This window comes from Marmota flaviventris, chromosome 10 (assembly GCF_047511675.1).
Source record: "Marmota flaviventris isolate mMarFla1 chromosome 10, mMarFla1.hap1, whole genome shotgun sequence".
Taxonomy (NCBI): domain Eukaryota; kingdom Metazoa; phylum Chordata; class Mammalia; order Rodentia; family Sciuridae; genus Marmota; species Marmota flaviventris.
The window spans coordinates 9,714,426-9,741,331 of NC_092507.1; the positions used below are offsets into that span (position 1 = coordinate 9,714,426).

Genomic DNA, 26,906 nt, shown 5'->3' on the forward strand with positions numbered 1-26,906 from the left:
CCAGGTTCCTTCTTCTTTCAGACTCCCCAGGATGAGCATCAAGTCCCCACCCACGCTGCTGGAGCTGGCAGGGCGCAGCCTGCTGAGCGACAAGTCCAGGGCTATCCTGGATCTGGAGGACCTGCCCATAGAGCTCTTCCCACCACTCTTTGTGGAGGCCTTCAGCAGGGGACACACTGAGGTCCTGAAGAAAATGGTGCAGGCCTGGCCCTTCACCTGCCTGCCCCTGGGGGCCCTGATGAGGCAGTCACAGCTAGATATGCTTCGAGTGGCACTGGATGGGCTGGACATGCTGCTTGCCCAGCAGGATCGCCCCAGGTGAGGGGGACCCAGGTGGCCTGGGAGGGAGCACCCTCGGTGCAGGGAAGGGATGGGTATAGGCAGGGAGAGTGGGTGCTGAAGTGTGCTCCACAGGCTTCCTGTGCTGCCAGCAAGGAGGGGTGGAGAGGCCTTGGCCATGCTGAGCCCCATCTGGGAAAGGCTTCCAGATTTGGAGGTGCTTGTGGCAGCTGTGCTGACCCCTGAATGAGACTGTACCTGCCCCTCCCTCAGCTGGTACAGGTGGGGGCCAGGCTGGATTGGAGGGAAGTGGGTGGAGAAAAGTGAGACATAAGGAAGAGGTGGAGCAGGGAGCAGCAGCTGAGAGGGGAAAGAAGGGGCCTCAGGGCTGAGCCTCTGCTGTGGTCCCCGCAGGAGGTGGAAACTGCAGGTGCTGGATTTGCGGATGGTTCCACGGAACTTCTGGAGGACGTGGTCTGGAGCCGTGGTCGATGCCTGCTCACCAGAGGACATTAAGAAGAATCAAACATTGAAACTTGGCCCACCAATGGCAGCTAAGCTGCCCTTGAAGATATTCATTGACTTGTGCCTCACAGATGGGCCCCTGGATGAATTCCTGACTCTTTTGTTCCTATTGGTCACACAGAGAAGGGACAGACTGCACCTGTGTTGCAATAGGCTGAAGATATTTGGGAAACCCACCGTCCACACCAGGAAGGTCCTGAGACTGTTGCAGCTGGACTCTGTCCAGAAGGTGGAAGTGCACTGCTCCTGGGTGCCCTCCACCATGGCTGCTTATGCTCCTTTCTTGGGCCAGATGAGGAACCTGAGGAAGCTGCTTGTCTCCCAGGTCTGCATGCCTGCCCACACCTCCCCAGAGGAGCAGGATTGGCTGCTCTCCCAGCTCACCTCGCAGTTCCGCAGGATGGACTGCCTGAGGAAGTTCTGTATGGATGCTGTCCTCCTCCTCGAGGGCCACCTCGAACAGGTGCTAGGGTGAGTAAGGGTGGTGATTTTCCTCTGCAGAGCAGTAACAGGCAATCTGATATTGCACCTAATGTGTGCCAGCCACTGACACTCTAATGGTGAACAAGGCACTGGAAGGTAAATAACCCATCATCTGTTCCTGTTGTATCCTGAATCTCCATCTCCTAACCTGTGTTAGAGCAAAGGGCTAAACCAGGGTTCATGGTCTGGGAAGTGACATCATGCTGGGAAGCCAGCTGATGAGGACAGGAGCTAGTGAGGTGGGTGTGAGGTTCCTTCCCTGGGAGCCCTGTCCAGCGACAGGGGTACAAAGCAGGGTAGAGGTGAGGACTTTGAAGGAGGGAAGCCCCCACACCTGTACCTGTTCAACAAGGAAGCCCTGTTGTCCTCCATCTGGGAGCAGAGGAGCCCACTTCTAATGCCCTCCTGGGGAAGGCAGGTCTGAGCTCCCGGTGATGACTCAGGGGTTGTGAGTGAAGAGCAGGGAGTGAGACCTTGCTGAGGGCACAGGGAGTGAGCCCTGCAGGGGCTAAACCCAGGGTGTTTCGACACATCTTTCTTGGATTTGTCTTTGGCACATGACTCTTCCCGACTTCCTGGGGCTAGATTTGTGGCTTTCTGCTTGTCATTGAGGGTGACATTCATAGAGATGGAGGACCCACCTGGTCCACAAGTAGTGGTGAAAGTTTCAGGTTGAAATGGAGTGACCTGAATGAGCAGATTCTACAAAATGTCAACCATGTTCAGATGGTCACAGTGACCTTGGGTTTGGGTCAATTTGTCTTCTCCCTCAGAACTAACTGCCTGGTTCCTCCTTAGGCACCTGAATACCCCCTTGGAGACCCTCTCGATAACCAAGTGCCCGCTCTCAGATTCCGACTGGAATTATCTCTCCCGCTGCCCAAACACCAGCCAGCTCAGACACCTGGATCTGAGATACATCAAACTGACCAATTTCAGTCCAGAGCCCCTCAAAATTCTGCTGGAGACTGTTGCAGCCACCCTGAACAGGTTGGACTTGGAAGCCTGTGAGATCACGGAATCCCAGATCCAAGCCATCCTGCCTGCCCTGAGCCGCTGCTCCCATCTCAGGACCCTGTGCTTATTCCGGAATGGCATCTCCATGTCGGTCCTCAGGGACCTGCTCTGTCACACTGCCAGGATGAGTCAGTTGAGCGTAGAGCTATACCCTGCCCCTCTGGAAAGCTACGATGCCCAGGGTGCCATCCACCAAGAGAGATGTTCCCAACTCTGTGCTGAGCTCACAGCACTATTGAAGGACTTTAGGCAGCCACAGGTCCTTATTTTCTATACTTTGCCTTGTCCTCAATGTGGCCATATTTTCCTCTACAACCAGGGCCTCAATCATTGTTTCTGTCCAACAGCTGCCTAGTTGGGTGTATATAAAAAGTTGCCCTCTATGCAATTGGATGTATAACCAGGATTTAGAGGGATCATGAAGGAAATTCAGAGCCCAGCTTTTCAGACACTGCCTGAAGTGTGGATGGGGAAATGAATCAGATCCTAGGGCTACATTGGAAGGAAGCCCCTGAAGACTGGACCTTCTGTATAGAGCCATATGTGTCTGTATAGAGTCATCACAAGGGGCCTGGATTTTTAGATTGGGATTTAGGCTTCATGCACACATGAAGAAACTCTTTTGTTTCATGGATAGTCCATAAATAAATAGTCTGAAATGAACGGAATCTCAAGATTAGTCCTCTGACATCTTCCATGATGGTTTTACCTAGTTTTCTGATTTTGACCCTGGAATTCTCCAGGGGCTGATGGAGAAATACCACCAAGTACTTGGTGATCAATGAGGTTCATTCCCAGAAACTCAAAGCATCCAACTGAAATCAGGTCATTATCTGTGGCTACACTGTGGCATAATCCATGTAGGTTAACACAGGAGGCCTGGAGCATTCTAAGTGGACAGTAAAATTTCAAAACGCCCTTCTTAGGTGACCTCAGTGCCACCCAGACCCTCAAGGTTCGCCCATCCTTGTGGGTCTCCACATAGACCTAGAAACTTGGTGTCTTGGTCTTTGGAAGCAATGAGAATCAAATAGGGTCTTTGGGCCTCACAAAACCTTGCCTGTCATCCTGCTACCAAGTCTTTTCCTGAAATAATGTAGTCATTGCCAGTGAAACCATCCAAATTAGCTTTCATCAAAATAAAAGAATTATATATGTAGATAACAGTTGCAAATGTTTCTAAACTAAACTTAATAAATTACCACCTTCTGGTGGGGGAGAAAGCTGCACATAACTGACAGATCTTCCCCTAACACTTCCCATCTCTCCCTACCCAGGGACACAAGGTTATCAATTAGCGGATGATCAGAGGATGGGTAAGCATGAGGTGGCTGTGGGCAAAAGGTTTGCCCTGCCTGTGCTGCCTGGTCCTAGATCAAGGTCCCCTAAATGGCGACTCCTGCTGAGGACTCAGGCTTGTGGGATTATGCAGTGACGTTAGTCTTAGCTTCCCATCCAAGGAGGAGAAGGAGGTCCACCCAATCTTCTTTTGAGTTATCCTAAAGCTGCTTGTGTATGTGTTCTAATTTGGGCCTGAAGGCTTCTCTAAACACAGTGAACTAGAACCCAGTTGGATGTGTAAGCAGACTGCAGCTCACTCTTGGAACATGTAGCAGAGTGCCGCAGTCTGGCTGGGCACAAATCATGAGCCACTGAAGCAGGACAAACTTTATTTCTGAACTCCACCAGCACACTCCACACATACTCCCGGGATCTCCCCCAAATGCCTCGCGGCTCCTCCAGGAACCAGCAACTGGAAATGCCCTCCTTTTTCACTTCCCCAACCAATGGGAACTCTCCGGGAATCCCCACGAGAGCTCAAGCGGAACTCAACAGGAACTCCGCCAGAACTCAAAAGTCATCATCTTAATGCTTGCTAGAGTCACCTCTCAACCACTACTTCTGGCAAAAATGCCATGCATCACCCCAACTCGGCTGTGGCCCTCAACATCTCCCCACTTCTGTTTAATTAAACAACAAGCAATGTGGCTTAGGGACCGTTCCTGTTAGTCTCTCCAATACTACATATGGTCCTTACCCATCATCAGATGAGCTGACCCCAAGGCGTCAGCCTCCTGTCTTAGGTTGGTACCACTGCAATTGGATCATACCCGTCAATGATTACCGGTCCAGCATACAGCCATACTTGTGGATAGGACTTGGACCAGTAGGAGGGTGAGGTTCTTTGCATCACCTCTGTTGGCCCCCAAATTTGGCCTTTGCACCAGTGTGGGGGGGGTGAGGTTCTTTGCCTCACCTCTGTTGGCCCCCAAATTTTAGACCATCACTAGCAGAAGGGAGGAGGATACAAAATGCCATGACACGAAGCCAAATGACGGCTCTTTTTGGAAAAATTGTACCACCGATGACACTGTCTGCAAAGATACACCAGCACTACCACAATTCGCTGCATCAACAGATAGTTCACAATGCATACAAGTGATACATAGTCCAGGCAAGTTCTGCAAGCAGTTCAAGGAGGAATCTATCAATATGTCCATTTCCTCCTAAAGTAAATCGACTCCTTGATTGAGCATTACTTGTTGAGTTATTATTCATTGATGCATCAGTTTATACAGTTTACTGTGATAGCTATCAAAGAAGCTGTATTTTGGTTTTTTATCTTTGTCTTCACCGGCACTGGGATAAAGATAGGAATTCTGGCAATGATGGATAAAAAAAAAATATGTAACATTCCAACAGGTACTAAGAAAACAATTTTCTGAATAATTTACATTTTCCTGAACAGAATTATTAAATATAATGAAAAGGAAAGGTGAAAGTAAACAAACAGATCTGTTAACCTCCTTTTTTGTTCACATATTAAAACAATCCTCAACAGCTGTTTACCCAATTTAAATTAATCCATATAAATCATGTGAATAAAAAAAATATTTGGATCCAGTTTTTCATGAGCGCTCCTCATATATGATATATGACATACGCACATACAAACATACAACACAAAACCGAAGTGTGCACATAACACAATACAAACAACACATAACATAATAGAAAAGGCCTTGTAGCTTTTCACAGGTGAAATCTCCATTGCAATGTTTAAAAACTCCACAGTCAAAAAACAGAACTGATCAGGAAAACATTAACCTGGTCCGTATAATTTCCAAAAATAAAATAAAACTTCATGATGTGGGAAAAGGCAATAAAATAGATATTGAAAAAAGCATCCTGTTTACCACCTGGGTTTGACTCTTATTTGGATATCCCATCCTTTTTCCTGTAACTTGCATATGGTTCTGAAGGTATTCCCACAAGCAAGCCTCAAGGTGTTTTACATTTGAAATAGGCCTTAATGTTGTTCATTATTCATTAGCCTTCAGGTGTGGGAGAATCACTGTCGCAGATGTAAGAATAGCTAAGCTGGAGCTCTGGATATCAGCTGTTATGGATTTGAGTCAAATCATCTTCTTTTTGGTTTGTAGAAATCGTTTTGGATAGTCTCTCTGGAATCCAAATTGGCTGCTGTTCCTCCCTGTGGAAACACACAAACAGAACCCCAACTCCAGACAATCACTTTGTCAGGACCTTTCCATTGTACTGTTAGAATATCCTTCCAAAGTACCTTGGGCTTATGTACATTTTTTGGATACATATGCCTTTCCACAGCACTAAGCCCTGATGAATCCAAATTTAAAAAGTTTAGAGTAAAAAGGGTTATTTTAAGTTTATCTTTGGGGGGTATATACCCCTTTCTAATTCCCACTTTTTGCTTTAATAAGTACATTTTAATGGTTTGATGAGCGCTTTCAACTATGCCTTATCCCTGAAGATTCTACGGAATTCCTGTTATGTGTGTAATTCCAAATTATGAGCAAAATTGTTTAAAAGAGGTAGAAGTATAACCGGGACCATTATCTGTTTTTAACTGTTTTGGAACGCCCACAGTGGCAAAATTTTGTAAGCAATGAGCTATAATATCTTTAATTTTTTCTCTGGCATGAAGGGAGCCCATCAAAAATCCAGAAGAAGTATCAACTGTAACATGCAAATGTTTTAATTTTCCAAATTCTGGCAAGTGTGTGATGTCCATCTGCCAAATATGGTTAGGTATCAATCCTCTGGATTGACTCCAAGGTTAACTTGTGGTAAAATGGTCACACAATATTGACATTGTTTTATTATTTGTCTAGCTTGTTCCTTAGTTATTTTAAAACACTTTTGTAAAGTATTAGCATTGACATGGAACCTTTTATTAAAATTTGTAGCTTCTTCTAGCGTAGAAAAAATATGTATGTCTTGTGTAGTTTTATCTGCTTAATCATTGCCCAAACTAAGGGCTCCAGGCAATCCTGTATGTGCTCTGATATGTCCTATAAAGAATGAATCTTTTCTGTCCCAGATTAGACTTTGTATAGTGGAAAACAAAGAGAAAACAGTAGAGGAAGGGGAAATCCTACCTGCATCTTCAACGGATACTATAGCATTAACTATATACTGACTATCAGAAAATAAATTAAATACAGAATCTTTAAACATCACAAAAGCTTGTAATACTGCATTAAGCTCTACCTTTTGAGCTGATTGTTTCGGTGCTAAAAATGTCAAAGTTTGATCAGGGGTAACTACTGCTGCTGTACCATTATTTGACCCATCAGTGAATATATTTGGAGCATTCATGATAGGTGTTTTTATTGTCATTTTTGGAAAAACTACAGGATGCAAAGACCAAAAATACAATAAAGGATTAGATGGTAAGTGGTTATCAAATGAAACATTAGACTTGCACATGATTATTGCCCAAGTATTTAACTCATTAGCTAACTCATCAATTTGATCCATAGTATATAGAGTAATAATTTTATTGGGAGAAATTCCAAACACTCCCTTTGCTGCTTTTATTCCTTTGAGTATTAATTGTCCTACAGCCTCAGGATACCTAGTAGAATAGTGTTAGAAGAATAAGATAAATTGGACCTTCTTGCCAAAATACTCCTGTAGGAATATTTTTTGTTGGTAGTACAATAAATAATAAAGGCAAACTTATATCAATTCTATCCAAATGCATTTTCCATATATGTTTCAATGCTTTTTAAAGCCTTTCTTGTTTCAGGTGTTAACATTCGTGGTGAATTTGGATCTGATGGACCTTTTAGAATATCAAATAAAGGTCCCATCTCTCCTGTTGGTATGCCTATATAAAGCCTTATCCAATTTATGTCTCCTAATAACTTTTGAAAGTCGTTAAGTGATTTGAGTTGATCTACTCGTATTTGAATTTTTGGTGGATAGAACATGGTTGAGGATAATAAAACTACTAAATAATTAATTGGAAAATTTAATTGTACTTTATCTATGGCTATCTCTAGATTATAATTTTTTAATAAATTTGTAAGTGTGGCATTACATTCTACCAATGTGTTATTATCTTTATGTGCTAATAATACATCATCCACAGAGTGAAATATTTGTAGTTCAGGATTTTGATTTCTAAGTGGTTGGATTGCTTTGTTAACATAAATTTGACACATAGTTGGGCTGTTAGCCATCCCTTGAGGGAGTACTTTCCATTCGTATCTCTGATCCGGACCTTCATGATTCAGTGCAGGGATAGTAAATGCAAATCGTGGACTATCCTCAGGATGAATTGGAATTGAAAAAAAAAAAAATCTTTAATATCTATAGCTAAAATGTACCAGGTTTTTGGCAAAGCAGACAATTGAAGAATCCCCGATTGAGCAGGTCCCATAATAACTATCTCATTATTAATAGCTCTTAAATCTTGCAATAATCACCATTTACCAGATTTCTTTTTAATGACAAAAATGGGAGTATTATAGAGAGATATGGAAGGTTGTATATGTCCCTCCGCTAAATGTTGTTTGACCAGGTCATGGGCTGCTTGTATCTTTTCTTTAGTCAGGCGCCACTGAGGAACCCATACTGGTCTTTCTGATTTCCAAGTAATTTTTATTGTCTCAGTGACCCCTTCTGAAAACCCAATCCATGTCTATCTATTCCTTGATCTATTTGAATTGGTGCTGCTATACCTCGTTCTTGTTCTCCTAATCTTTTTTTCTTTCCTAAAACCTTGTCTAGCCCTAATAGTGGGCACATTTGGATTGATTTTATTTGTTAATGTCAAACCTAATTGATCTAGGACATCTCGTCCTAATAAATTTATAGGAAGATGATCCAATACATATGGCTGTATAGTTCCTTCACATCCTTCAGGATCCTTCCAATCTAATACCATAGCACTTCTATGGGGATTAGCACCACTCCTAGGCCTCAAAGCGTTTGAGTAGCCTGTTGTAATGGCCAATGTTTTGGCCATTCTTTATGAAATATGATGCTAAGGTCTGCACCTGTATCCACTAGCCCATTAAATTCATGTCCTTGAATATTTAGTTTTAGCATTGGGTGAGAATCTAAATTTAAAGACAGCATAGCCCAATCTACACCTGTGGAGCCTAATCCCCTGGTACCTCTTTCTATAGTACTACTGGAAAATTTATCATATAGGCTGGGTATTATTAATAATTGTGCTATTCTATCTCCTGGTGAAATTACTGATATACCCTTTGGAGAACTAACTATAATTTTTATTTCACCTTCATAATTGTGATCAATTACCCCAGGACTTATCATAAGTCCTTTTAGAGTAGAAGAACTGCATCCTAACAATAAGCCTACTGTTCCTTAGGGAAGAGGTCCTTTTACTCCTGTGAGAATGATTTGAACTCCCATCTCTGGAGTTAGTACTGCTCTGGCAGAGGCTCAGATGTCCAACCCTGCATTCCCTCTGGTTCTTCTGATGAGGGATCTGATGGATAATGTGTCCTGGGCACTACCCTGATGGTGTTGCTGGGTTCCTATATGGTGTTTCTGGGTTCCTCCAGTGCCCCTTATATTGTGGTTGTGGGCCCCGGAGCATTGCCCCCCCCGTCAGTTTTTTGGCAATGGAGCGGGATGCCTTTCTCCACGATATCGTGGGTAAACACCTGGTCCTTGTCCATTTTTTGATAATGGAGTACCCTCTCTGGTGGTTTGAGAATGGCATTCATTAGCCCAATGTCTCCCTCTATGGCATCATGAGAAAATACCCAGTATTCTACCCCTTTGATACCTAGTTTTGTTAAACCCTCCTCCTATGGGGCAATTCCTTTTAAAATATCCTGTTTGCTCACAATTGTAGCATGTTTTTGCCCTGGCATCTAAAGCCTGTTGTACTGCAGCTGCCAAGACTTGCCGTTGTTCATTAATATCTCTACATAATTTAATATATGTGTTTAAATCTTCATGTCTCCATGGTCTAATAACCTCTCTGCAGCAACGATTTGCTTGGTCATAAGCCAGTTGTTTTATTAATGGCATTGCTTGTTCTGTATCCCCAAAAATTTTGGCAGCCATTTGAATTAGCCTATCTACGAAGTCAGCGTAAGGTTCATTAGCTCTCTGTATTACCTTAGATAGCTGACCTTGTAAATCTCCATGTCCTTGTAAAGACTTCCATGCCCTAACTGCGTCTGCAGCAATTTGTGCATATATAGCAGGATCATATTCAATTTGTTGCTGTTGACCCTCATAAGGTCCTTTTCCTAACAACATATCTAGATTTCTTTGAGGGTAACTGGCTGCTGCATTTTGCCTAGCCGTCTCCATGCAAAATTCCTCATTGGCAACCTTCCATAACAAATATTGTCCTCCATTTAGCACAGATTTACACATGCTAGCCCAGTCTGCTGGCATCATGTCCAAGTTGGTAATAGATTCGACCATGCTTACAGTGAAGGGTGCTTGGGGACCATAAGTTGTTACAGCCTCCTTTAACTGCTTCACCGTTTTGTAATCTAAACCACGGTGTATTTGCTGCCCTCCTGCCCGCTCAAGTACAGGGCATGCTAATATTTGAGGTCCTGTCTCGGGATCCCATCTATCAACTTTGGGGGTTGAGGGCCACTCAGCTCTCTCCATAGGTGGAGATGTTGGTTGAATTACATCCTCTGGTGATAGAACACAGTTAGTAGCAGCCTCCTGTTGTAGCTTCCCCCTGATAGCTGTTTGTCCTCTAAGCTCTCTTCCTTTAAATTTTCTTCCTCTATCTGACTAGCTCACGAGGCCTTCTCTTTTGCTTGATCTAACAAGTTTTCTACCATAGTCTGGACCTCTAACAATTTATGTAACACTCTTTCAGTTTGTTTTTTACGATTTTCTAATCTACTATACAGATAATGCAACCCAACATGATAATACAAAACAAACTGAAACAGAATTAAACCAAAACCAAACAAAAAATCGTTGTATCAATTTTCCTATTTTCTTCACATGTGGTCTATTTTTATCTCTTCCTCAGGGGTGAACAACTTCAAACCTTCAGCCAACCATTTTTCCCAGTTTGCCTGAGAAACTTCTAGGGATAGGCAGCTTGAAACAAACAAAAAAAAAATTAAAAGAAGAACACATTATTTTTTCAAATGGTCACCCATTCTCTCGCCTTCCCTCAGGGGCGAGCAATTTCACTTAACTCCGAGCTTCAGGCGTTCCCCACACGGGCCGGCAAATTCCGCAGTCTGGCTGGGCACAAATCACGAGCCACTGAAGCAGGAACAAACTTTATTTCTGAAATCCACCAGCACACTCCACACACGCTCCCGGGAACTCCCCCGAACGCAACCTGGCTCCTCCAGGAACCAGCAACTGGAAATACCCTCCTCCGGCACTTCCCCAACCAATGGGAACTCTCCGGGAATCCCCGCGAGAGCTAAAGTGGAACTCAAAGGGAACTCTGCCAGAACTCAAAAGTCATCATCTTAATGGATCACTAGCGTCACCTCTCAACCACTACTTCTGGCAAAAATGCCATGCGTCAGTCATCCCAACTCGGCTGTGGCCCTCAACAGCAGAGTCCAGGTCCTACACAGCAAGCCTGTCTGTCCCCCACACAGGGATCTGTGTGCCTCACCCCTCTTTATGACACTTCCTTTCCTCTCACTCTGTGTCTAACTTGCGTGTGTGGTGAGGGGGAACTTCTGAACTGCATTCATTCTGCTCTGCTGCTGGATTCTAGGATCAAATAAAGGCAAGGAAATCTGCAATATGAGATGTGTCATTACTGGTTGTTTTAAGGGTTTTCATGACCCAAAAGGGACTTGAAGATATTCTGGTGTGTCCAGACTCCTCGAATTGTATAAGTACTGTGAGCTGCATGTGTCCCCACACAGCCCTGGGAATAAAGCACCCAGACTGCTCTTTGAGCTCCTCATCTTTTGACTCTAGGTTCATCTGTGCTGTGAGACAGCCCACAAATGTAGGATGTCATGACAAACAGGACTGGGTGTGTAAGGTCAGAATTGGCCAGGTCAGAAGGGGACTGGGTTCCACTCCCTGCAGTGCTACTGAAAGGTGCACATTCCTTTGTGCATCTGCATCAAAGAGTCTAGATCCCCTTCTGGAACATTGGCCAATTTCACCTGTACAATCTAGGGACCCAGAACCCATGCTTTCCTACAGAAATGAGTGAACTTCATAAAAGATAACCGAGGGCCTGGGGACATAGCTCAGTGGTAGAGCACTTGCCTAGCATGGGGAATGACCTGAGTTCCATCCCCAGAACCACAAAAGTATGTGAACAATAAGTGAATAAGTAAACCCAATATGGATGTGACTCCAGGGGGGGAGTTTTAATTTGAAGAAAATTGTCTATCTGAGAGGAGATCCAGAGCCCATATGAACATAATGATATGTGTCGCAGTCCGGCTGGCTGGGCAAAATAACCGGGGGGGTGACGAACAACTTGTGTACATTGATACAGCAGGAGTGGGAGTCGTTTACTGTAGGACAGGAGCGGTATTTATACATTCCACACAGCTTATCTAATTAACATAAACTAGATACAGCAGTCAACCAATCAGGAATCTCCACACTTAATGGCTCACTGGCGTTACTTCACAAACCACTCCCTCTGGCATTTTGCCAGGCGCCATCCAGACTTGTTTACAGACTCTAACATTTCTCTGGCAAAATGTCAGGCGCCATCCTGACTTGTCTACAGACTCTAACAGATATGCATTCTTTAATATGTATTTATACTTTCTACATTTAATTGGTATGCACTGGCATGTAAAATTGATGTCCTTAAAGATTCTTTTCAAAAAAAAAAAAAAAACTGAAAACTTGGGTTGATGGTGAAGGGAAAGCAAGGAATGAAAGATAGATAAGCAACAAATGAAAGACAGAGACCAGGCAGAGATACACATGAGTTTATTTTTCAGACTTGACAAGTGAAGGCCATCTCTCTATAGGAGAGAGAGGTAGAACAGACTTGAGTTCTGGGACTTTTATGGGGGAAGCTCAGGAATCAGAGCTCAGTGCGCCCTAATGAAGGTGGTTAAGGGTTTGGTTGGTATGAGGGAGTGATGAGCCTTTCTCAGTAACTCCCTTGGGTGGGAAAGTGAAATGTTTTCCTTAAAATGGCAGCTGTCATTTAAGATGGTCATCCAGGTGCTAAGCAAGAACCTTATAAGTACTAAAAAGAAAAGAATAAATTGGAAGAGAGTTGTTAGAGACACAGCAGAGACTCCCAAAACCTACCCGTGAGAACAGGGAGGGAGAAGCATTCTTTGGTTCCCCTAAGTAAAGGGTGTTTGTGGGGATTGGCTCAGCAAGCATGCTTGAGAAGAATAACCATGCAGAGGGAAGGTCTCTTATTAGCCTGTCATGATTAAGTGTGTTTGCAGTGCTTAAAATTAATCTAGAATTGTTTTCTGTGAATTGATTATGTCCATTGCAGTGCCTAGCATTAAGGATTGTCATTTTCTTGATTAAGAACCTATAGAGGGCTGGGATTGTGGCTCAGCGGTAGAGCTCTCACCTAGCATGGGCGGGACATGGGTTCGATCCTCAGCACCACATAAAATAAAGACATGTTGTTGTGTTCATCTACACCTAAAAAATAAATATTAAAAAAAATTGCATTGAGTAATTTGAGTGAATGAAGCACTGAAAGGGGCAGAAGCACGTGGACATTCTTTATTTCTCCCCTGGACTGCATACATTGCAATTTTGTCTCCTTGTGACAGATGCTTTGAGAGGGGGCTTCTAAATCCCAAAGCTGAGGTTCTGGAAGTGACCTTTAAGGTGTATAATGAGAGAGATGAGAAGGCCTGAAAGCAGAGATAGCAGATGCTCACTCAAGCCATCTGTCCCTGGTGTCACTGGCCCATAGGACGGTCCCTCAGGACCACTCAGACCCTGTTTTAAATGTGGTCAGATGGGTCACTGGGCTCGTACATGTCCCAAGCCTCATAATTTCTGGATTTTTGTCCTAAATGCCATCAAGAGGGACACTGGGCTGTTCACATTCCCCGAGCACATCGGGGCCCCCCAGCCACCTGGCCCTTTGGGTTCCCCTTTCCAACTCTTAGGACTGGGTGCAGAGGACTGAAAAGATCCAGGTCCCCATCACCCAACCACTACCATCACTCCATGGAAACTCAGGGTAACACTGCATATATCAGGTAGGACCTCTCCTTCCTCCTAGACACCAGGGCTACATATTCAGTCCTCAAGGTGTTCTGGGGGCCGGCTACCAACCCTTACAGACACCTAGCCTTGTTTGTGTTTGTGGCTCTCTAATTTTTACTTATTCCTCTTTGGTCAATCCAAAGTGTCCTATTCCTCTTATGGGTAGTGATATCCTCACAAAGTTGGGGGCTATGCTCTCCTTCTCCCCTCATAGTCGCTTCCATGCAGACTCACTTGCTGTTCCCCTGACCCTCACCCTTACCTTACGACCATCCCCTACTGTGTGGCCAGTGCCTTCCAATGACCCGCTTCTGAGATGGATGTTTCCAGTCCTTCTATCACCTCACACCACGAGCCCATTCACATCTGTCTCAAAACCTCCTCCATTTTCTGCCCAATCACAACACCTGGTCTCCCTCTTTGCTGATCCTGCCCCTCTCTTTGCAGAGCAGACTTGACCCCAACAGCTTTTCTCACCCCTATGGGGATTTCAGCTGCTTTGGACCATGGCCTGAGGGTCCTGGACAATGACCACTCACCTTCCTACATTCACGTAGGGCTCTTCTTCTTTATCCACACATCGGCTCCCTTGGGGAAGTGATTGTACCCTTCTCCTCCCCTCCTCCTCACAAGTCTACCCCCTAGAGATGGCAGTGACAAGTCTCTTCTTGAGACACAAAAGTTAACTTAGATCTTGGCCCAGCACCAAGATTCTCGACCTTCCCAACCCTTCCCCTTGGCAAGTTCACTCTGAGTTTTGGTTCACAGATGTCTCCTCCTTCCTTCAGGAGGGAATTCATGGGGCACAGTACACAATAGTCTCTCTAGCCTCCACTCCCAATATCAGCAGGCTGAACCCTTTGCACCCATCAGAGCCTTCACTTTGGCAAAGAGAGCCTCCCTCCTTATCTACTGTCCCTTGAATTACATTTCGACTGAACTAAACTCCTTCCTTGGCTCTTCCTCTGTCACAGGCCCTCCCAAAGAAGCCACTCGACACCTCCCCTTTGAGCTTCTATATGGACAGCCCACCTCCCTGCTCAGCTCACCACCCTCTGATTCTCCACTACCCCTTGCTCCTCATCTTTACTGGCCTCTTCTTGCATACACTAGGATCCTTCTTTGGCAACACAGGGATGTTGTTCTGGCAAAGCCAATTCTGCCTCTTCTCTTTCTCCCTCTCTGTCTCCTGGTGACCTGGTACTTTTCCCACTCCCAAAAGCCCACCGCCTCCTCTCAGTTCTCTGCAAAATGGACTGGACTCTATCGGGTCATTCTTACCACTTGTTTGGTGGCCCACCTTGAGGGCATCCCATATTGAGTTCCTAAACCCCTTTTAAAACAGTCCTCTCTGCCCCCTTATACAGTGAGACCCCCAGGCCCTCTCAAGCTGCATCTCTCCAAGTTTGAACCCCCAATCTTCCTTTGGTCTCTGAGGACCATGGGGACACTGCAGAACCACGAGTGCCCTCCTTCCCTTTTTCATTTTGCCCTTCTCATCTAAGTCGAGGGTAGGGACAGACTTCACCTGCCTGCCCCTCTGACCGCCTCCTACTTCACTCATAGCAGACGGGGGGACCCCAAGAGTAACAGCTCACCAAAACAGGGGAGTCATCAGAGGGTGTCTCTAAAATGTTATGAACTGTTTACCCTGGAAACTGCGTCTCCTATGACCAGGTGGCTTCCTGATGGCAGCCCTGGGGAGGAAGTGCCAGAGTCTTTTGTTCCCACCCTGCCCTCTCTTCCTGGCTTCTCTCCCTTTCTCTTCCTTTTGGAGGCATAGTGGCTCCAGAGCCAGGTTGCTTGGGTTTGAATCGGGGCTCAGCCATTTACTAGCTGTCCCACTTTGAGTAGTGACTTCACCTGTCTGAGCCCATTCCCCATCTGAAAAGTGGGGCTGATATCGACGAGGCCTTTCTACGGAGTTGTTGTAAGGATTAAATGAGTTCATCTAAGTCAGGTGCTCAGAACAGAGCTTGGGTGAGTCCTATGGAGCGATCCTTGTGGAGATGTTGGTGTGGTGGTTATTATTAGTAAGCCCTTACTCAGCATGGGCTCGGTCTTTAACATTTTTCTAGACTGGAGGGTTTGAGGCTTCTTCTTAAATTAGTCAAACACTCAAGTGAAATCCTACAATCAACCCAATACAGAAAGCTGAGTTCAAGAGGCCTCCTCTGGTCATATCAGGGGTGGGCTCAGGCCCCTTCCTTGGATGTTTGGATAGTGAAGCTTCTCAAAGTTGCCTCCGGCCACAACAGAATCCCCCAGTTATTAGAAAATGCAGAGTGGGCTGGCGCAGTGGTGCTTCCCTGAAATCCCAGCGGCTCAGAAGGCTGAGGCAGGAGGACCGGGAGTTCAAAGCCAGCCTCAGTAATTTAGCAAGGCCCTGTCTCTCAGTAAAATGTAAATAAAAGGGCCGCGGATGTGCCTCAGTGACTAAGCACCTCTAGTTTCAATGCCCAGTACTAAAAAAAAAAAAAAAAAAAAAAGAAAAAGAAAATGCAGAGAAGCCCCCCCCCCTCCCCACCTCTGGATGGATCCCTGGGGAGCCTGCATCCAAGCACAGTCTTCTGGTGACTCTTCAGCACATGGAAGCTTCACTCAAGTTCCAAGTACCAAATACTCCATCTGGGGATAGTGGCACATGCCTGTTGTCCCAGTGATTCGCTGAGGAGGCTGAGGCAGGAGAATCCCAAGTTCAAGGCTAGCCTCGGCAGCTGATGAGACCTGTAACTCAGTGGTGGATGACAACCTTGGGTTCAGTCCCCAGTACAAAAAATAAAAAGTACCAGATGCCTCCTCTTCCTCCCCTCTCCTGTGTCGGGGTGGTGGGGCTTTACACGGTGGCAAGCCTCTCTTCCTGTCTGCCCTGAGGACGGTGGAGAGGAGTGTGGCATCCAGTGGGGCGATGGCCCTGCAGCCTGGAGGGTCCTGCCACCGGGTGGGCCCTGCTCCTAGTCCCTGCACCTGCTGCCACCTCCTGCTCCCCCACCATGGCTGCCTGTGACCCGGTCTAGAGAGGTCCCCAGCCCTAAGTGGAGTGTAGCGTCCCCCATGCCACCCTAACTCCAAACCCAAAGGGCCCCTAACCCTCCAGGAGCCCAGGAAAGAGCCGTGTCCTGATTCTCCCCACGATGGTGACTCTGATGTCTAGAGAAGTCCCAGTTCCGCTCGGTCCAGCTCCTGTCCCCTTGTGTCTGGGGTGGGGCGGGACTCCCGCTGGGCAGGGCAGAGGCTGACCCTCTGGCCACCGCCTCTCCACAGGCCTGGATGAAATCCAGTGCTCGCTGCCCCCGGAGAACCGCAGGGTGGCGCTGCGGCAGCTGTCGGAGGCCAGCTTCAGCGAGTGCAAGTTCAACCTGTGGCTCAGGGAGCTGTTCATCATCATCTTCTCGGGCGTGGCGGTCTCCATCGCAGCCATCATCTCCAGCTTCTTCCCGGCCACCGTCGTGCAGTGCTTCCAGAGATGCGCCCCCAACAAAGATGCGGAGGACGAGGACAAGGACGACTGAGCCCCCTGCTTGGGCGAGTCCTTTGGCAACACCCAGCGGGCGGAGCCTCTCGGAGAGGGAGGGGAAAGCGCTGAAGACAGGGAGGCACCAGCCACCCTCCGTGAACAGAACAGAGTCTCCTCTGGGAAGGAGACTGGGGCGCCCGCTGGCCCCGCCCATCGCAGCGCTCAGAAGCCCGGGGAGCTTGGGTGGGTCGCTCCTGAGCAGGGCCGACTCTTGCTGCAGGCTGCAGGGCCTGGGAGGACCCAGCCAGGGTCTCTGCAGGAGATGCCAAGACGCATCTTCCAGCCCTTCTTTCTGGGCCTGAGCTGTGCTTGGAGACCAGGATCAACCTCTTCCCCCCAAGGCCGGGAAGCAGTCCAGGCAGGGCCTCCAGTTCAGAGCCTCCTCCACGGAAGCAGGATTCTCTCCATGTAATAGGCCTCAGCAGCCTTGGGATGTTGTATGGAGAACAAATCAATCTATGTGCAATAGACCTTTGTGACCGCCCACCCCCACCACCCCCACCCCCCCCCCGCCACTTCCCTGTGTGGATTCCTCATCCCCAGGGTGGGTGAAGCCCTTGGGATGTCCTGAGGGTGGGACTCTCCTGATGGCCCTCAGAGTACAGATGCCAGAGAACCCCTCACTCCCTCAGCAGGTACGACACAGCCAGAAACCAGCCATCCATGAACCAGGAATCGGAGCTCAATCCTGACACCCCCATCTCCCAATTCCAGCTCCCACAACTGTGGGAAATAAATGTGTTGTTTATAAATCACCCCGGTATGGTGTTCTGTTATAGTGGCCCAAGCAGAGTCGGAGACCGTGTTCAGCTAAGGTGGAACAAAGTGTATGCCTGTAATCCCAGTTCCTCGGGAGGCTGAGGAAGAAGAATCACAAGTGTGGCCAGCCTCAGCAACCCTGTTTAAAAACAGGGAGGTGGAGCTGGGCATGCAGCTCACCCCTTTTTAAGGTTCTAAGTTGCAGAGTTTGGCCTCTAACTTGTGAAACTACTGCCTCAGCTTCCTGAGGAGCTGGGATTACAAGTCTGTACCAATGTGCCCAGCTTCATAATATATCTGCTATATTTCCTTCATCTCTCTATTTTTGCTTCCATTAGTAATTATTGAGTGATTGCTAAATACCAGATACTGCTTTAATTAAGAAAGACAGTCCTGCTCTCTTTGGAAGGCCTTATATTTTTATGGGTAGGACATAGGACCAGCAAGGAGCCAAAAGTATCATTGCATGTAGAGAAACTCTGCACAAAGAAAATCAATGAACTCCTGTGATAGAGAGTAACTTGGGAGCTGCTGTAGAGCAGGTAGAGGGCATATTCTTCAGGGGTCTCTGAGAAGTAGAGAAACAGAGTCAATAGGAGGTGTAAAAAGAGATTTACTATAAGAGATTGGTTAACATAGCTGTGGAAGCTGAGGAGCAGGAGCCGTGGCTGGTGAGCTGGAAGCCAATGGTGACATTTAATCCAAGGGTAGGAGAAGCCCCAGCTCAGCAGTCAGGGGGACAGAGAGCAAATGTCCCCTTTCTCAACCTTCTTGTTTGCTTCAGGTCCTCAGTGGAATGGATACATAAGGGAAGGTCATCTAAGTCATTCTACCTATTCCAATGTTACTCTCATCCAGAAACACCCTCAGTGGACATACAGAACTAATCAAATATCTGGGCACCCTGTAGCCCAATCAAGCTGATATAAAACCAGTATTCCTGTGATCGGTAGCCTTCAAACCAGGTTCTGACTCCCTCTTCTCTCCCCTCCCTCCCTCCTTTCTTTCCTCTTCTGCCCCTCTCCTTCCCTACCCTCTCCTTCCCTACCCTTCTTTACCCTCGTCAACCCTGAGCAGACGCAGAGATCCTTGGCTCAGAGGGGCTGTCTTCTCAGAGTCCCTGGGCAGGAAGAGAAGTGAGCAGCCTCCTCCTGGTCTCCATGGTTACCTCAGCACCTTAGGGAGCTGCCAAGTGGGCTCTGATGTCAGGGAAGGTGGCTCTTCTGTTGAGAAAACCATGTAGGCACCCGAAACTGTTCATCCCGAGCCATGAGACGCTGCTAGAGTTTCTGTCTGAAAGCTCCAGCCGACACTTACACCCTGATGGGAATGGAGGCTCCTGGGGGAAGGTTTTCACTCAGGACAAAGGGAGGCTCCACTCACATTGGGCCATGCAGGGAGGGGAGAAGACTCCAGAAGAGCTCAGTGGAGGAGCACAGAAGCCGGGAGTCAGACACTACTTAATGTCATCACCTCTCGGTCACCTGCTGCTCACAGCCTGACCACACACTCAGCCAGGCTTGTGTGGAGCAGCTGCCATCACCTGATCCCCATCCCCAGGAGCACCACTCTCTGGGTCACAGCTGCAGGCTTCAACCCTTCTCAGCCCCATTGAAGAGTGTGTTTCTCTGAGAATCCTCAGGAGGTTGTGCCCAGGCAATGGACATGGCGCTAGGCCCTGTTCTAGTGGGTTCTGGAGGATGAAGTTCCCACCCTGTCTCCTCTAGTCTTTCAACCTGCCTCCCGAGGGTCACGCTGCCTCCCGAGGGTCATGGTACCAGCCCTGTGCAGCATTCCCTGAAGGGGTTCATGAGTGAGGCAGGGTCAGTATTTTCCACATCCCACAGTTTTAGCATGAACATTATTCTGGGGGGAAAAAGAGGGGTTTTCACATAATGCTCTGGGAAACCATTACTTCCTGGATATAAAATTCCTTTGAAAACCTGGGAATAAGCCATGTGCAGTGGCGCACGCCTGTCATCCCAGCAGCTCAGGAGGCTGAGGCAGGAGGATGGCAAGTTCAAGGTCAGCCTCAGCAGCTTAGCAATACCCTGTCTCAAAAAAAAAAAAAAAAAACCTAAAAGAACTGGGGACGAGGCTCATTGGTATTCCCTTGGGTTCCACCCCCACTACCACAAAATATAAATGTATATTTTCTTCCTTATGCTAGTGTCTATATATGTTTTAATATTGTCACTAGAAATTGCCATTTTTCTTTTTGTGAGTTATATCTAATCACGATAAACTGGGGCAATAAATGGGGTGCGTGGTGATTTACCTTTTACACATGGGTGTAGTTTTGAAAAGCTGGTTTGCTCTTCTCTGTAGAGTTCCTGATGACGTGGCTGCTTCCCAGCACATGGAGTAGCCTCATGGAGATGCCTAGTAGTGATTTGTGCAAAGAAAAGAGCCAAACAAAGCACACCTGTTCCTATCACGAAGGATCAAAAGTTCAAGGCCAGTCTCAGCAATTTAGGGAAACCCTATCTCAGAATAAAAAAATAAAAAGGACTGGGGACATGGCTCAGTGGTAAAACACCCCTGAGTTCAATGCCCAGCTTAAAAAAAAAGAGTGTCTTTTTTCCTGTCTTCTCATTTAAACTTTGCAACTTGCCTTGCAGGGAAGGCTTTAGATGTAGAACACGGTGACATGGGGCCACACATGGTGCCCCCACTTAATGCCACTTAACGATGTAGCCTGGGGTAAATTCTGATTGTTTTTCTACTTGCACTCTAGAGTTTTATCCATGAACATTTCCTTTATACGTATTGGAAGTTACCACTTGTAGGAACCGTCAGACCATTTAACATTTAACATTTTCTCCTTGGTTTTTTGGGCTTTTCTGCTTTAAAACATATATACCACTATTTATATCTTGTTAACTGAGGGAATTTTGAATCTCTTTTAATAGAACTGCATTAAGTTAATGGTTTTATAGAAATTAACTTTTGTTTAGGCAACTACTGGTGCAGATATTGTACTGAATTTTGACATTTTTGATTTTTGTAATAACAATGGGCACAGACAGATAAAATGTCAAGTGAAAAAAAAACAATGTTCTAAGAGTGTATTAATATTTTGTCTTAAAACTATTTTTATTACAGCTGGGTGGTGTGGCACTTGCCTGTGATTCCAGCTACTCAGAAGGCTGAGGCAGGAGGATTCCAAGTTCAAGGCCAGCCTCAGCAACTTAGCGAGACCCTGTCTCAAAATAAAAATTAAGGGCTGGTGAGACTGGGATTGTGGTTCAGTGGTAGAATGCTTGCCTAGCATGGATGAGGCACTGGATTCGGTCCTCAGCACCGCATTAAAAAATACATACATAAAATAAAGGTATTGTGTCCATCTACAACTGTGTGTGTGTGTGTGTATACACATATATGTGTATATGTATGTATGTATATATATGAGCTGGGGCTGTAGCTCAGTAGAAGAGCACCCCTGCGTCCTATCCCCAGCCCCAAACACCAACAAATTGAATAAAAATCTCTCAAAGTCAAAAAATATTTTTTACTAAGATAGCCACCATCTCTGTACCTTGGCTATAAACTCCTTTTTAGCGGCCTCAAGGTTTAAGTGACTCATTATTTTCATAAGTGATCTGTTCAAACCCTGTGCAGTGATCTGAGAAGGAAACCCCTTTGGGTCTTCTTTTCTTTTTCTTTTTTCTTTGTGGTGCTGGGGTAGAACCCGGGGCTCTGCATGTGAGGCCAGCGCTCTACCCCTGAGCCACATCTGCAGGCCCCTGTGGGTGTCACCTGCCTGCAACCAACAAGGTAGCTTTGTTCTTAAGTCCCCAGGCTAATAAACACACGTCCAAACTTTAAATGTTTTTCCTTGGAAAAAAGAGAGTTTAAAAAGGAGAAAGACCACTGTTCTCTGCTGTTTGCAGATGGGATCATTTTTTTTTTAATGAACATACTTTCCCAGGGTGTGACTTATATTTTGGCCCTGGAAAAATACTATGTCCTTTTTTGGGAAATCCTCACACCCACAGTTGGGACCATTTGCTGCGCACGCTTTGCTCCGAGTCCCGTTGGAAGCCGAGCCAGGAGCTGGTTTTCCAAGAACCATCCCTTCAGCATCCGGCACAGACCACCGTGCTCAGGCCCCCTCGGCCTCTGAATGGAATCCCACCGCGGAGCGAATGAATGTCAGCTGTCTCCACAGCAGCTCCCAGGGAGTGACCAGCCGGTCCTCACAGCCAAGTGGCCTTGGTGGGCTGCAGATCCTCTTGGAGCCAGGAGCCCTCCTTGGGGGGTCAGTGACCCTGACTTCTTGGCAGAATCGGAAGAGCCCCGTGCAGCAAGGGGTGCACCCTGCCCGCCGACTGTCTTCCCTGCCCTTGTCCCTGAGAGTCCCAGAGTGCCTTCTGGGGAAGCAGAGCAGAGTCCCAGAGTTAGTCTGCAGACCACCCTCTGGCTTCTCCATTTCGTAGCTGTCCCCAGCCCTGCTGTGGTGGCCTAAGGACCCAGCTTCCCCTCTGCACTCAGAATCTGGATGAATGTTGGAGCTGCTTCCACACATGCGACCCACCCACCCCCAGAGCCCACTTGCCTAGGAAGGCAAATGAGGACACCTGAACACCTAAATAATGTCCTGGCCACCGTCACCCTTCCTGCCTGAATGCAAGAGTCCCCCTGGCCCAGGCTGCAACCCTCAGGTGATAGGTGGGGACAGGGAGACTTCCTCTTGAGAAGGCCAGTCTGATGGCATCCATCGAGAGGCCACCATGTCTGCTCAGCTTGGCCCAGGACAGCATGGCAGCCAGTGGCGCTGCCTGGCCCCTTGGGGGACCACCTCAGGCCATTCCTGCCTGCCCAGGAGCTTGATCGGGAAGTGCCTGTTTCTGGAGGTGCTCACACACTGAGCTTCCTTTCAGCCCCCAGCACACGACAGGGCCACCCTGCCTGTCCCAGAAATGCGAACCATGCCCGCTGCCAGGGACCAGGCCTAGTCCCATGGACAGGCTGAGGACCAGCCCTCTAATGTCTGCCTCCAGTCTCTTCCCTGGACTCTAAGACCTCCCCTTCCTCAGGCTCCCTCCACTCGTGTTTAGAAACTTGAGCAGCTTCCCTGGGGCAGGGCTGCCACTGCCCAGCCACAGCAGCCGCGGCCCCGGAGCAGGCGCAGGATGGACGTCGAGGAAGCCGGAAAGTCCTAGGGCTCCGGGGAGGCTGTGGACTCGGCACACACCCGAGCCTTCACCTCGGAGGTGAGAAAGGCAAGGACCTCCTCAGGGGCTCTATGGTGGCCCCATGGGACAGGTCCCTTCCTCCCTGTGAATCCTCTGTCCCCACAGATGAGGCCAGAGCTAAGGTTGTCACTCGTCATTAAATAACAACCTTGGCCCAGGCCCCTCAACTGTGGCCCAAAGAGATGGACACAGGGTTCCCAGGTCAAGAGCTATAGCAAGTGATCTGGCTGGAGGGCGAGTCCCTGGGAGTGGGGAGGCGAGGCAGAGTGCAGCTGGTCCACAGCAGAGCCCACTGTGCTGGCCTTTCAGAAGCACCGCAGCTGTCTAGCTGGGCATCTGGGGAAGCTTTGAAGTAGACCCTTGTTCATAGAGACCCCAGGGGATGCCTGCAACCACAGAGGGTGCCCAACCCCACTTATTCCATGTGTCCCCCTGCACATACGCACCTATGGTAAACCTTAATTTATAAATTAGTCACAGTGCCCAGCACAGTGGCCACACATCTATAATCCAAACTACTCAGGGGGTTGAGGCAGGAGGATCACCCCTTCAAGGCCAGCCTGGGCAACTTGGTGAGACCCTGTCTCAAAATCAAATAAAAAGGGCTGGGGATATGGCTCAGTGGAGTGCTTTCCTAGCATGGGTGAGGCCCTTGATTCAATTTCCAGAACTGTAAATAAATAAATAAATTAAACACAATAAGAGGTCAGCAATACTCCTAATAAAATATAATAAGTCTAGCATTACACTACAATAGAATTTATTTAGCCAGGTGTGCTGGTGCACGCCTGTAATCCAGAGATTCAGGAGGCTGAGGCAGGAGGATCACAAGTTTGAGGACAGCCTCAGCAACTTAGCGAAGCCCCCTAAGCAACTTAGCAAAATCCTGTCTCAAAAGAAAAAATAAAAAGGGCTGGGGATTAGGCTCAGTGGTAAAGCCAGATTTTGTACTAGCAATCCCCAGTACAAAATAAACAAACAAACAAATGAGTAAATGTTATTAAAACTCGTGAAGTGTTTATCTCAGGAATTTTCCATTTAATGTTGCCAGAGTATGGTTGACTACAGCTAACTGAAACCATAGAAGGTGAAGGACTGGTGGGGGGAATATTGTACCCAAGGGTTAGGATGCTAGAGTCACAAAATATTCAAGCAGAGCAGAGTATCTCCACTCTACCTGAGCACCTGGGGCACTTGAGTGGGGCCTGCTGCTCACCCCAGTGGCCCTTAGCCCATGATGCTGTCCTGAGGTCCTAATGTAAGGGTCCGGCGAAGCGTCGGAGAAAGAGACCACCAAGTGACCACTCATGCAATTGGCAGAAGGGGATTTATTGAACCAGCATGCTGGGGCTCCATGCCCACTCAAGAAGGGAGAACAGCCCAGAGCCCTGAGCAGGGGCTGAGCACTGCTTAAGTACACTTTTTGGGGAGGGCGGGGATTTTACATACATCACAGTCTCCTTTAACAAATCATCATACACCGCGGGAAAATCAAACAACAATTCTTAGACTTGATTAGTACATACATTGGCGGGAACAGGTCAGGCTGGAGTGATAGGTCATTCCTAAGGAGGGGGTTACATTCAAACTGATTGGTCCAGGCCCTGCAATGCCTACGTGACAAGCTACACAGGGTCTTGAATGCTATAAATCAACTAAATAGCCAGTAGGGCATTGTCTTAACTGCCTCAGGAATTTAACCCAGGCTTTGCAGTTTAGAAGCAGGTTTACAATGCCTGGTCCTTTACATTTTAACTCAGGCCTTGCAGCTTAGAAACTTTACAATGCCCGGTCTTTTACCCTTTAACTTTTACACTTTAACTTCAATTTCTTTTACCCTTACACTAAAGGGACCTGCTTCTGTCCCTCTCCCCATTATTAGCACCCTGAAGCCCCCCACCCACCTTGGGGTCCTTGCATAATTCCAGCTGGTCCCAGCCACAGGACCCTTGCTCCTGCTGTCCTCTCTATCTGGGAGGCTTTCCCTCAAGTCTTTCCTCTGTCTTGGCATCCAGATCTCCTCTCAAGGTCACCCTCTCAGAGAGGCCCTCCCTGCCAACCCCAGGCAAAGAAACCCTCCCCTGTCACCCTCTGTGATGGTTAGTTTAAGGCATCAGCTTGCCTGGGCTAAGGGCTACTCAGCGGGCTGCAACAGCGCCCTTTCTGGGGGTGTCTGGCGGAGCCTGGCCTTTCAGTTGGTGGATGGTGGCTCCTACCCAGTGAGGACAGTCCTTGTCCCATCAGCCGAGGGCCTGGACAGAACAAAAAGGCAGAGAAAAGGTGAACTCATTGGCACATTCTTCTGGAGCCAACACCCTTCTCCTGACCTTGGACGTCAGACCCCAGGTTCTCCAGCATTCTGACCCCCGAACTTGTGCTGCCAGCTCCCCTGACCCCCAGGCCTTTGGACTTGGACTGAACCACAGGCTTCCCAGTGTCTCCAACTTTCTGCACATCATGGGACATCCCAGCCTCCATGATCACCTGAGCCAGCTCCCCTAAGGAACCCCTCTGACACCTCTTGGTCCCTCCCTCCTTCTCTCTCTCTCTCTCTCTCTCTCTCTCTCTCTCTCTCTCTCTCTCTCTCCTCTCTCTCAGGTTTGGATAAGTGGTGGGTTGTGGATGGCAGGTGGGTGGGATGAATGGATGGGTGATAAATTCCTGCCCTTTGCAAGGATTTAAAAGCTTCACATCCTGTGTGAGGCCCAGGGACAGGGAGATTCACACTCCCTACATTAAAGGAAAACTTCCCTCTCTGCCTTACAAAGGGCACGGCCCTGAGTCTGGGGCTCTGGGAGCCGCTTATGTTTCCTTCCTTGGTAGTTGCCTGTCTCTGTCATAGCTCAGGCTGCTAGGACACCTGGCCTTCCCCCAGAGCCGTGGTCAGACTGCCACGTCATCAGGCCAGCCCCTCGCCCTTGGCACTGCCGGCCCTGGCACCAGCGCTGGATACTGAGTGATTTTCATTTGTGACCATCTGACCCCTAATTACTTCTGTTAATTACTTGGACAGGATTTCCATATAAAAGCAGCTTAAAACCTAGGGAAGTGGGAGGGGGTGTTCTTCATCTGTCCTTGTCCACCACCTGCCCCTCCAAGGAGGAGACTGGACACAGCTTAGGTTATTTTATACCCCAGAGATCGATTCTTGCAGATTCTGAGCCTGGCTGAGGTCAGCCTTTCGTCTGATGGACTCCCTCAAAGACCCGATGCTCTGCTAATCCCGTGTCTTCTAAAGTGACTGATTTGCTTGTCCAGGGGGGGACGAGTGTGATAGTGGGAAGGCGGGAGAGGGAGGGCAGAGGCCCCGGTCCACTGTGCAGTGTGGAATTAACTGCTCTTGTTACTTGTGGTCCCCCTCTCTGATTTCCACCAAGGAAAGGCCCTCCAATAGCAGCCCTGACCCTGTACAGAAGTCCACGGGGGACACAGCTGGGCCTAGGGGGGTTGCTCAGTGGTAGAGCACTCACCAGAATGCGTGAGTTCAATCCCCAGCACTCTCCCCACAACACACACACACACACACACACACACACACACACACACACACACTCACACTCACAAGAACAATAGCCTACAGCTCCTACCACCCCTCAAACATCTCCTGACACAGGGCTACTATCTTGGCCCCTCCTCTAGTGCAG

At 47.7% G+C, this 26,906-nt stretch overlaps 1 protein-coding gene across 1 annotated transcript; it reads left to right on the forward strand.

Moving 5' to 3' along the window:
* Positions 1-31: 31 nt before the first annotated feature.
* LOC139707359 (PRAME family member 20-like) lies at positions 32-17,300 on the forward strand. Its single transcript, XM_071618570.1, has 4 exons — positions 32-318; positions 694-1,275; positions 2,086-2,432; positions 17,053-17,300. Exons 1-4 carry the CDS (start codon positions 32-34, stop codon positions 17,298-17,300), a joined length of 1,464 nt encoding a protein of 487 aa, XP_071474671.1.
* Positions 17,301-26,906: the final 9,606 nt, after the last annotated feature.

Coding starts and splice junctions, on each gene's coding strand:
- LOC139707359 (XM_071618570.1), top strand. CDS start 32: ATGAGCATCAAGTCCCCACCCACGCTGCTGGAGCTGGCAGGGCGCAGC. Junction 319..693: donor GCCCAGCAGGATCGCCCCAG/GTGAGGGGGACC, acceptor TGGTCCCCGCAG/GAGGTGGAAACTGCAGGTGC. Junction 1,276..2,085: donor CACCTCGAACAGGTGCTAGG/GTGAGTAAGGGT, acceptor GTTCCTCCTTAG/GCACCTGAATACCCCCTTGG.